At 43.5% G+C, this 12,788-nt stretch overlaps 1 protein-coding gene across 1 annotated transcript in view; it reads left to right on the forward strand.

Annotated features, from left to right (window-relative positions):
* The first annotated feature begins 1,036 nt into the window (after window positions 1-1,036).
* Window positions 1,037-12,788, forward strand: part of tmprss9 (transmembrane serine protease 9) — a 73,687-nt gene continuing 61,935 nt past the window's right edge. The window contains exons 1-2 of the mRNA XM_086004774.1: window positions 1,037-1,197; window positions 2,244-2,300. Of these exons, the coding sequence (XP_085860900.1) occupies window positions 1,056-1,197; window positions 2,244-2,300 (199 nt within the window). The 5' untranslated portion in view covers window positions 1,037-1,055. The remainder of the gene's footprint in view (window positions 1,198-2,243; window positions 2,301-12,788) is intronic.

A 12,788-nucleotide genomic window follows, 5' to 3' on the forward strand; every position in this document is an offset into this window, starting at 1 on the left:
TAGCTGAACGTGGTAATTTTAAAGTACTCATGTTTTTGGCTTGGTTTCACTCGCTCGTGCCTCTCGTCCGTATGGAATCCTGTTCGTGACGCCAATTGTTGTGGAGTATTTTAAACCAACACTCGACACAAGGTTTTAGATCATTATTCAAATGGTCTTTATTACACCGGTGGAGAGACAATCTCTACTGGCGCACCAGGAAACTTCTCTGAAATGATACAGTAAGCGTTACATATTTATGCGTTCAAAAGTCGTGGTAGCCTTGTGCACAATCCCGTTACATTGTTTTAATTGGCCTAAGGCCCGCGTGCACAGTTGCTGATTGGCTAATTCCCTATCTCGCATCACACAACCTTTTGCCTCTACTTATTGTCACATGATCTTTATGATCTCGCCGTATATTTTCGTAACTTTTAGTAAAACCACCTGTCTGCATTTCTGTCTCGCTGTGCCCCGTGTGGTTTTACTTATCTCTAGGTTCCATAGTTTGTGGTTGGTGCCTCTGAGCTAATGTCATCTAATCTTGCAAAAGCATCGAGACCTTGTGGTCAGCATGTCCGTACGATCTCCGCCGATCGCTGTTTCAACCATTTCTAGTGTGCAAGCTGCATTGTTAACCCCATAATTCCTGATGGGCGCCGCTGTTCCACTTCACCCTTCAATCTAGAAATATGTCTAATTGCCTCTTAATCCACACGGACTGTAGCGGTTCAAGAAGGCACCTCACCATCACCTTGCCAAGGGCAATTAGGGATGGGCAATAAATGCTGGCCTTGCCAGCGACGCCCACATCCCATGATTGAATTTTTTAAAATCCTAAAAATACCATCCACTTCAATGCCCATCCCCACAACCTTATTACCCTTTGGGTGAAAAAATTCTCCCTGACTCTCCTTCTCACTCATGTCCTCATTTTCAACTTGTGCCCCTTGAATTTGGACCTTTCACCACATGAGCAATTTGCCCAGTTTGTCAATCCCCTTCCCATCTTGGGTTGTCATTTAATACAAGGCGGCTTATTTTACAGAGTATCTGCTGCTACTATCAGTGCAAACATGGAACCAAACAAAGAGTTGGACAAATCGCCAATCACAGAGCCGAAGACAGAATTCAGGAATACACTTCACTTTAAGGCACTCTTGGCTGTGCTGCCCTTGTGTCTCATCATAGCTGCCATCATCCTGGGGGTTTATTTTGGTGAGTTTGACAAAATCCTATTTTCTGAAGATGTTTGTGAATTCAGTGCGTTGATTTCTCATTAACTACCCTCTCCTCTTCCATTTGGTTTTATGTTCCTGCCCCATCTCATGTTTTTGTCTAGTTTTTTCCCTTCCCCTGAATGTGCTTATGTACAGGCTGCACATGGGCTAGCTGCCCTCTGATAACTAACACACCCAAGGGACTGTTCACCTCTGAGCACAGACGGGGAGTATCAGAGAGTATTCCATCATGGGGAATATCAGAGCCTAGTCTGTCCTCACCCAGCATCTTGGCCAGGAGACACTGGATAACCGAGGGAGGCACTCCTTTTGTCAGCCGTGGCTCAGTGGGTGGCACCCTCGCCTCTGAGTTAGAAGGTTGTGAGTTCAAGTCCCACACCAGGGACTTGGGCACAAAAGAAAATCAAGGCTGACACTCCAGTGCAGTGCTGATGGAGTGCTGCACTTTCAGAGGTGCCGTCTTTCGGATGAGACATTAAACTGTGGCCCTGTCTGCCCTCTCAGGTGGACGTAAAAGATCCCATGGCACTATTCGAAGATGAGCAGGGGAGTTCTCCCCGGAGTCCTGGCGAATATTATCCCTCAATCAACATCACTAAAACAGATTATTTGGTCATTATCACATTGCTGTTTGTGGGAGCTTGCTGTGCACAAATTGGCTAATTGGCTGCAACGTTTCCTACATTACAACAGTGACTACACTTCAAAGCACTTCATTGGCTGTAAAGCACTTTGGGACGTCCGGTGATCATGAAAAGCTCTATATAAAAGCAAGTCTTCTTTCTTTTCGGCCTACCCCTAACCCAGGCATGCTGAGACCTGTTACAGTACTCACGTTGCTGCTCTGACTGAGACCAGCACAAACCAGGAATTGAATGTGGGATCTTCCTGCTTTGTGTGGCCGAAAACTATAGTGGGCAGTAAATTTAGTCGCTGAGCCATCCAGAGAGCCTGTAAGTTCTGCTTCTGTTGTCAAGCTTCCTATGCACACTCACTGTATTCATCTCCTTTTCCTTAATACAGGGATACATGGAACTCAAAAAAAATTCCCATCTCAGCAACACTTGGCCATGAAAGCTAGTAAGTACAATTTCTCTTATTGGATAAGTTGGGCTGTTTCGCAATGTTTTGCCAGATTACTCCTATAGCATTTGATTACTAGTGAATTGTGTCCTTAAGCACTGTCATTTTCACTGAGTTCGGCCGGTCTTTGTAGATGACACTTTACAATTTCAGGTGCTGATGTCGGTGAGTTGGCTGAACTTGCTGACTGCGCATCCATTCCTGCTGAAAGCCTATTTTAATATTAGAATGTCTACAGGTGGAGATTGCACGCTGTGAGGGCAGATCAGGGAGCACGCAGCTGGAAGCCCACTCGCCTGTTGAAGCTGCTGTGTGTCTTTCTCGTTGTAACAATGATATTTTTTTTTAAGTACAGTCCCACCACTTAAAATGTCCACATTTAAACGGTAACCATTATCCATTTATATTACGTCAATCTCAAAGTTGTCGGTTATAGCATCTTAAGTTTTCTGTTTATTTCGGGCAGAAGCAGCTGCACTTACTCACTAGGCCGCAACTCACAGTCTTGATCTGCAACATAGAAACATAGAAAAATAGGAGCAGGAGTAGGCCATTCGGCCCTTCAAGCCTGCTCCGCCATTCAAAACAATCATGGCTGATACTCTATCTCAATGCCACATTCCCACTCTCTCCCCATACCCCTTGATACCTTTTGTATCTAGAAATCTATCTATCTCCTTCTTAAATATATTCAGTGACTTGGCCTCCACAGCCTTCTGTGGTAGAGAATTCCACAGGTTCACCACCCTCTGAGTGAAGAAATTTCTCCTCATTTCAGTCCTAAATGTCCTACCCCGTATCCTGAGACTGACCCCTCATTCTAGACCCCCCAGCCAGGGGAAACATCCTCCCTGCATCCAGTCTGACTAGCCCTGTCAGAATTTTATACGCTTCAATGAGATCCCCTCTCATTCTTCTAAACTATAGTGAATACAGGCCTAGTTGACACAATCTCTCCTCATACGACAGTCCTGCCATCCCAAGAATCAGTCTGGTGAACCTTCGCTGCACTCCGTCAATGGTAAGTATATCCTTTCTTAGGTAAGGAGACCAAAACTGCACACAGAACTCCAGGTGTGGTCTCACCAAGGCCCTGTATAACTGTTGTAAGACATCCTTGCTCTTGCACTCAAATCCTCTTGCACTGAAGGCCAACATACCATTTGCCCTCCTAACTGCCTACTGCACCTGCATGTTTGCTTTCAGTGACTGGTGTACAAGGACACCCAGGTCCCTTTGTACATCAACATTTCCCAATCTATCACAATTTAAATAATACTCTACCTTTCTGTTTTTCCTACCGAAGTGGATAACTTCACATTTATCCACGTTATACTGCATCTGCCATGTATTTGCCCACTCACTCAACTTGTCTAAATTGCCTTGAAGCCTCTTTGTATCCTCCTCACAACTCACAATCCCACCTAGTTTCATGTCATCAGCAAACTTGGAAATATTACATTTGGTTCCCTCATCCAAATCATTGATATATATTGTGAATAGCTGGGGCCCAAGCACTGATCCCTGCAGTACCCCACTAGTCACTGCCTACCACCCTGAAAAAGACCCATTTATTCCTACTCTCTGTTTCCTGTCTGTTAACCAATTTTCAATCCATGCCAGTATATTACCCACAATCCCATGTGCTTTAATTTTGCACACTAACCTCTTATGTGGGATTTTATCAAAGGCCTTCTGAAAATCCAAATACACAACATCCACTGGTTGTCCCTTATCTATTCTACCAGTTACATCCTCAAAAAACTCCAGTAGGTTTGTCAAACACGATTTCCCTTTCATAAATCCATGTTGACTTTGTCTAATCCCGTTGATATTTTCTAAGTGTCCTGTTATCACATCCTTTATAATAGACTCTAGTATTTTCCCTACTACTGATGTTAGGCTAACCTGTCTGTAGTTCCTGTTTTCTCTCTCCCTCCTTTTTTAAATAGTGGGGTTACATTTGCCACCTTCCAATCTGCAGGAACTGTTCCATAAACTATAGAATTTTGGAAGATGACAACCAATGCATCCACTATTTCCATGGCTACCTCTTTTAGTATTCTGGGATGCAGATTATCAGGCCCTGGGGATTTATCGGCTTTCAGTCCCATTAATTTCTCCAGCACTTTTTTTACTAATACTAATTTCCTTTAATTCCTCCTTCTCACTAGACCCTTGGTTCCCGAGCATTTCTGTGAAGTTATTTGTCTCCTCTTCCGTGAAGACAGAACCAAAGTATTTGTTTAATTGCTCTGCCATTTCCTTGTTCCCCATTATAAATTCTCCTGTTTCTGACTGTAAGGGACCTACATTTGTTTTCAATAATCTTTTTCTTTTTACATACTTGTAGAAGCTTTTACAGTCCGCTTTTATGTTCCTTGCAAGTTTACTCTCATACACTATTTTTCCCCTCTTAATCAATCTCTTGGTCCTTTTTTGCTGAATTCTAAACTGCTCCCAATCCTCAGGCTTGCTACTTTTTCTGACAACTTTATATGACTCCTCTTTGGATCTCTTACTATCCTTAATTTCATTTGTTAGCCATGGTTGGGCCACTTTTCCATTTGTGTTTTTGCATCAGAAAGGAAACATTCTGCTTATATTCTTGTGAATTACACAGGTTTTCAGGGTCATGTGTTTATTACATAACAAATTGAATGGTTTTCGGTAAAAGAGCAAAAAGTGAAAGGGATTGAACTATTATCGAAGTAGCGATTCGCGCTGCAGTTTCTGCCAGTGACAAAATCTAGGCTGAAACGTCATTGCAGTGCTGAGGGAGTGCTGCATTGTCGCAGGTACCATCTTTTGGATCGGATGTTAAACTGAGGTCTTGGCTGCCTGGACAGATGCCTATAAAAGATTCCATGGCACCATTTGAAAAGGGGAAGAGAAATTCTCCCAATGTTCTAACCTCAATCAACACCATCAAAAGGGATTAACTGGCCATTGTTTTGGAACCTTGGTGTGTGCAAAATTAGTTGCTGTGTTTGCCTATATAACAGTGACTACATTTGAAAATAATGAATTGACTGTGAAGCATTTGGGGATCTACTGAGGACATGAAAGATGCTATAAAAATACAAGGTCATTCTTTCTTACTTCCCCTACCCGTCCCACTTAGAAATGCAAAGATCTTCACATGTGACATACATTCCCATGTTCCATATCTCCCATCCATGTCAGCCGTGTCTCAGTTGGTAGCACTCTTGCCTCTGAGTCAGAAGGTTGTGGGTTCAAGTCCCACTCGAGGGACTTGAGCACATTAGGCTGACACTCCAGTGCAGTACTGAAGGAGTGCTGCACTGTTGGAGGTGCTGTCTTTCGGATGAGACGTTAAACCAAGGCCTTGTCTGCTCTCGCAGGTGGACGTAAAAGATCCCATAGTACTATTTTGAAGAAGAGCAGGGGAGTTATCCCCGGTGTCCTGGTCAATATTTATTCCTCAACCAACATCAGTAAAAACAGATCATCTGGTCATTATTTGTGGAAACTTGCTGTGTGCAAATTGGCTGCCGTGTTTCCGACATTACAACAGTGACTACACTTCAAAAGTACTTCATTGGCTGTGAAGCACTTTGGGATGTTCGGTGGTCGTAAAAAGCGCTATATAAATGCAAGTCTTTATGTCACCTAAGTCTGTCCCGCCTATTTCCTTCCACGTTAGCAGGCATCTGAGAGGCTGTCCAGGGGTGCACACAGGTGTTTCTGACCTCAGCGACAGCATCATCAGAGCCCAAGCCTGTTATGCCCTGGTACCAGGCTGCAGCTCTGCAAGGCCTGTGGGAAAGCAGACCAATTAGATCGCTAAAACCTTGAGAAAAGCTTCTTCTATCTCATCCACAAACACTTGGAGTTTGGAAGAGCGAACTCCCTCCATTGTGGTGTTCCAGGTAACTGTGGCAGAAGTCAGAGATTCCATTGCAGAAACTAGGATTGTTGTTCGGGCCTGCTACAGCTACTTCAATGCTGCAGCATCTTTCAATTTCCTAGCCCCTGCAGTGGCAAGTTCCCAAAGGCAGACTATATTACCACCAGGAACCCATCCGCAATGAACAACTGAGGCTGAGCCCAGAATATATGATGGGTCATGGAGGTGGTCCCATCCTGCTGCCAGAGAGTTGGTAGGATATTCAACCATGTGAACTTCACAAATGAGCTGATCCTGTACTCACCTGATGTTCACACATACGGTTTCCAGTAAGATTCACTGAAGAGTGATCAGGAAGGGGATCCTTGGCCAATTTTTTTTCCTCTTTTACCAGCACTAAGGCCAATTGTACCACCCCTTTGCTGCCCCAGCTGTGATCAACTAACTCAGCAGAGACTGGGGATGGATCAATGATCTACTGGTGTGTATGTTTGGCTCAATTACTTACTACATAAACCAACTGATTCACAAGGGCAGCTCAGATTACACCTTTCAAACCCTTAAATATATTTTTGCTTAAAGCCTATTGGAGATTCAACTCATCACCAGCATCTCAGAGACCCATACGTCATCATAAACTGGAACCTAGTCACATGGTAACTATGTTCTATGTGTCCAGCAGCACAGCTTTCCTGAATCCAAATTCTCCATACCAGGAAAATTATACGTTTCTCCATCAAATCTCCCCTTCATCCTCCTTGTCACCAGAGAGTCCAGTCACAGGGTAGACAATCTATCCTCGTAACCCAACAAAACGAATAGTACATAGTTACATAGTTATACAGTACACAGAACAGAATAATACAGTACATATAACATAATAACACAGACGATAATAATATGAAGGGATAATTACAAGTCCTAGCCCTTTTCGGGCTACCCCAGATCAGGCGTATTCCCCAGACGTTCACCTTCAACTAAAGTTAGAGATAGCCGAATTGTATAAGACGCTTAAATGGGTCTAAAGGTTCAGGCTATCTCTCCCTAAAAGAAAGGAACGACTGAAGATGTTACCGTCCTCCGGATAGCACTTTTAATAAGTTTAACTAGACTGTAACCTTCTGGATATTATGAGGGTCTGGAATACCCCCCAGAATTCTGCAACTCCTCACAAAAGAGTGTATATAAATTGGGTTGGTGAGTTTATACAGAAATATTCTGAGACAATTCTAAAAATATATATTTATTTAAAAGCCGACATTCCTTTAACAGTTGTTGAGTCAGTCGCAACATTAACAATTCAAAATACAAATAACTTACATTTCTTATTTCTCAGAGATCCTTATTTTTAAATCTTTACTTCATTACATTTCTACATTTCTTACTTATTTCTAAATCCAGAACATCCACCAAACTCAAATACCTTGATTACCCGAGACTCAAAGTTAAAAACTTACAGAGTGTGCCTGTGAAGTTGAGAAACGCTTGCCCATTCAGCGACTTCTGCCTTTTCATCTGAAAAGCTCTGGGGGAGAAATTGGGTGAGTAGCGCCACCTGTTAGCACCTAAAGAGGCAGCCAGTGGCTGTAGCGCCACTGGCTGCGCCTCCCGCGATATTCAGCAGGGGCGCTAATGGTGTCGTTAGCCTGTTGCGCTGCGCCGCCACCGATGACGTCATCGGTGTGCACAGCGCCCCATTCGCGATATTTGGTAGCGAACGCCACTGTTGCGCCGTTCGCTACCCGCGCCCGGTTCACGGGGCCTTACTGCGCCGGCAGAGGCGCAAATTAAGGTGAAGGTGCGGGGCGGCCGGTTTTTTCGGCGGCCGCCTGCCAGCACCTCCATCCCCAGCCTCCAGATCCCCCCCCCCCGTGGCATTGCCGGCTGTTTCCCGAGAGCCCGGCACTTCTCCACGGTGCCGGGCTCTTTTGCCGGCACTCGCGATCGGGGTTCGTGCTGCTGCAGGCCCCTCCCCCTTAACAATGGGAGGAAGGCCTGCAGTACCGCAGCGTGCCGTGCCGCAGCGTGTGGCGCTGCGGCACGTTGCGCTGTGAAATTCACTTTCAGCGCCCTAAGAGGGACGCAGAGCGCCTCGAGCCGCGCCCCCGTCTCCCTCTAGGGGCACTGAGGCTGAATATCTGACGATCGCTACTGCTCCAAACGCCGCGCAAAATCTGCGCCCGGGCGAACTTGGCGCCAGTTTGGCGCCTCACCCCAATTTCTAGGCCTCTATCTTTTATACTTTTTTTTTAGTGGTTTATTCTTTGAAATTTCCTGCTGATGTAAGCTAATTGTCTTATTCATTCTCTCTGTTGAATTCTTACTGATCTTATTGTCAATTTAGCTGCTGCATGCATAATTATGTCTCTACCTTTAGGTGTTCAATAGTTATCATAAAAACAATATGACAGCAATGGTTTCTGTTTGATGCCATTTTAACAAAATTCTTTCATTCAATTCTTAATAATGGCTTAACTAGTTTTAGCAGACATTGTGACTCCGTGGTGTTCCAAGTTCAATACAAAATCAATGTAATTGCTTGGTGCATCTATTGAAGTCATATCTTCAAAGTGTTCTGCAGGTATCATATTTACAATATGTAAATCAAAACCACTTTAACCAGAGTTTTTACTTGTTTTCTAGCTATCTCAATTGGTTGCATATTTAATTGTGTTTCCTGTCTTCCAAGTTTAACATAAAAACTATTTGACTAGCAGGTGTTTCTTTTACTTGATATCATCTTTTCAAAGGCACATGGTTTTTTAATATTCTGTTTCTGTTTCACGTGTTAATTTCTAACACTTTAAACTGGGTCTTTTCATTGTGTTGGTTCCAAACCGCAGACCTTTCGGAAGTGCCAAACTGCTATTTCAATAGGGCCTTTGTATTAGCATTAACAATCAATTCCCATTTCAAAGCTTGTGGTGTTTACAACTTTGTTATCAACTGATCTTTATCTCAGAAGCCTGTATTTCTGTTTGCAGCTTGTGTCTCTGAGGTTTTTTAGATTTTAAACCCAGTTTTATGTATTAATAATGTCAGAAATCATAGGATTGTGTATTTTTCTGAAATATGGCTTATTCCTTCACACCCCCTTCTTGACCAAAAGATGAGCTCATAACATCAGGGCAGAGTTTGGTCAATGATACTCATGAGGTTACAATATCATATTAAGTTCACGAGATGCACAATCATGTGTTACATGAAAATTCCTTTTAAGTCATCCTATGACTATGTTTTGTCTTATTTTAAATTGTACACAATTTAAAAGGATGATAAGTACATAGTCATGCTATGAGCGAAACAACATGTACTTAGAATGTCCATCGGCAGATGTACGTTCCGTAGAGGTGAGTTATTCATACGAGTCAAGGAGACGTCAGTTGAAACTAGTTGAAGCTTGACACGCTGTTCCTTCGATCCGGCGTGTGTACAGATGCGTGTTGTCGTAAAGGCCTTACCAGGCACTCAGTTGATTCCTTCTTTATCCACGGTGTCTTCCTCCTTCGCTGAAGTAACTCGTTGATCTTTCCTTGTTTCGGTTGTTGCTTTTCGCAAATCCAATTCCTGATGCATTGCCAAGCAACGTGTAGAAGAGCTGGCGACACCGTCTAACTTCCAGTCGTCAGTACAGGAAACTCTCTTTTTTACCAGCACCTAAATAACCGGAAATCTCTCTTAACCGGCAAAATTCAGGAGTAGGTTCAGGTAAGTTTTACTTCATATTAGTGGCCGTGTAACCAGGGTTCCTGGATCTGTGGCCGTGTAACCGGGGTTCCTGCACCTGTTGCCATGCAACAGGGACGCCTGGAACTGTGGCCGTGTATGGGGCTCTCGTACCTTAGTAAGTATACCTCTCTGTAATCCGGACTTTTTGATCAACTGGCACCACGCCGGTCCCATCGGTGCCGGATAAAAAAGAGTTTCCTGTAATTCGATCGCATCCATTTCCTGTGTCATGCTCCAAGCTGGGTCTTGAAAGACAAGTGTATGACTGCACCTTGTATTGTTCCTCCTTTTCGGTATCCCGCAGGACATCTTTTGATATTGTCTATGGAGGCAGTTTTAAAAATATGCTTGCCATTCGGCTGGTTAATATGTATTTGAACTGTTCTTTCATTAATAACAGAATGTATTTGAACAGGTTTTTTCCACTTCAGTCTTAAACCAGGTTTCTGCTCGAACTTCTTTTCCTGTACCCATTCTCCTACTATGGGTTGCCATGCTTTATTTGTCAATTTTTTCTGCCTATTTGCTTCCCTTATCCTCTGATCAGTTTGATGAATCTCCTCTATTACTTTTTAAAAATCTAACTGTCGCTGTCGGGTCAAGGACTCAGAGTGTGTAGAGGCAATAAAAGAACTATGGGTAAGCGGTGCATGCATCTCAACCCCATACATCAAATAATATGGAGATTCTTAGGGAACTCTGTCCCTGATGCAGATGTGGGCACATTATTGAGTGATAGCTGTACTTCCGGAATGCTGGTGGTCCACTTATTTCCCTTGATTCTCAACAGTTTGACCAATAACTTTACTACTTCCCGATTTTTGCATTCCACCAGCCCCGCTGATTGTGGATGACGTGGCGTGCTGTGCTCTAACCCAATCCCCCGTTGTTCGCAATAGTCTTTGAAGACCTTAGATACAAAGACTCCGCCTTGATTGGAGTGTAAGATTTTGGGTGCACCAGCTACAGTAATTATATCAGAAATAGCCCTGGCGAGTGTGTTTTCTGAAACAGTTTTTGTGGGGACCAGCCAGCAGAAAGAAGTGCATCCATCCACACAAACGAGAACATGTCTATATCCCAAAAATGGGCAGACGTTCACCTTCAACTAAAGTTAGAGATAGCCGAATTCTATAAGATGCTTAAATGGGTCTAAAGGTTCAGGCTATCTCTCCCTAAAAGAAAGGAACGACTGAAGATGTTACCATCCTCCGGATAGCACTTTTAATAAGTTTAACTAGACTGTAACCATTCGGATATTATGAGGGTCTGGAATACCCCCCCAGAATTCTGCAACTCCTTACAAAAGAGTATACATAAATTGGGTTCGGGAGTTTATACAGAAATACTCTGTGAGACAATTCTAAAAGTATATATTTATTTAAAAGCCGACATTCCTTTAACAGTTGTTGAGTCAGTCGCAACATTAACAATTCAAAATACAAATAGCTTACATTTCTTATTTCTCAGAGATCCTTATTTTCAAATCTTTACTTCGTTACATTTCTACATTTCTTACTTATTTCTAAATCCAGAACATCCACCAAAATCAAATACCTTGATTACCCGAGACTCAAAGTTAAAAACTTACAGAGCGTGCCTGTGAAGTTGAGAAACGCTTGCCCGTTCAGCGACTTCTGCCTTTTCATCTGAAAATCTCTATCTTTTATAATTTTTTAGTGGTTTATTCTTTGAAGTTTCCTGCTGATGTAAGCTAATTGTCTTATTCATTCTCTCTGTTGAATTCTTACTGATCTTATTGTCAATTTAGCTGCCGCATGCATAATTATGTCTCTACCTTTTTAGGTGTTCAATAGTTATCATAAAAACAATATGGGCTGGATTTTAATCCACCCGAATCTAAATCGATGTGTTAGATTGATGCGATTTTAACTTGATTGGCCAGTTGAGTTCCAATGAGTGGGAACCCATGGCAAATGAGTTTTTCCAGTCTGAAAGTCGCCTCCGATGACGTCATCATTGCTGCTGCATTTAAGGTCTGCAACAAGCCTTGCTTCTGCAGACTGCCAACCGTTTGGCCTTTCATGCTACAGGGACCTGGAGGAAGAATGGCCAGCCAGAATGTTAGGGCTGCTCCGAGGTTTGAGGATGTTGCCTTGCAGGCTTTAGTTGAGGGAGCAAGAGCTCATAAAGAGGTGCTCTTCCCTTCTTCAGGGAGGAAGAAGCCTCAGCAGACCAAGGCTGTGTGGGTCCAGGTGGCAGAGGAGGTCAACTCATTATCAGTAACCCGCAGAACCTGGATTCAATGCAGGGAGAGATTTCATGACCTTCTGCGCACTGGAAAAGTGAATATGAATTTCCCATCACCCTCAATCTGATCCCCATTGCCTTTCCTCACCAGCACTCTGCTTTAGCAATCTCTTCCTCCACATCCCACTTGACACTAACATCCTTGCATCTTTACCCATTCCCTCTCTCTCTCTGGTCACATTCACCTAACTATTTGACTATGCAGCCCTCGCATGCCCTATCACTGTGATGCTATGAAAACAACTGACAACACACAGGGAGGGCCCTTGGTCTTGTCACCTCACTCCATCTTTGTCTCCTTCTAAGTATCTATGCTATGGAATCTCTACATTCACTCCTTCATTGTCACTCAACCTCCACTTGTCTCTCATTACAGGAAAATAGAGCTCACAATAAGCGAGAAAGAGCGAGGACAGGAGGAGGGCCACCCTCAGTAGCCCACCTCACCGCCTGGGAGGAGGCGGTCCTGGAGATCGTAGGAGTGGAGGAAGATGGGCAAGTGGGGGACAGACAGAGGGGTGCATCACAGCAAGCTGGTGACAGAATAGTTTTCCATCTCTCTCATTGACATTGCATGAGTCGTTGATAATGATTCTGAAGCTCTAACAGATGGA

Source organism: Somniosus microcephalus, chromosome 13, assembly GCF_052327205.1.
Source record: "Somniosus microcephalus isolate GS21.2 chromosome 13, FLI_Smic_1.0, whole genome shotgun sequence".
In the NCBI taxonomy this organism is placed as follows: domain Eukaryota; kingdom Metazoa; phylum Chordata; class Chondrichthyes; order Squaliformes; family Somniosidae; genus Somniosus; species Somniosus microcephalus.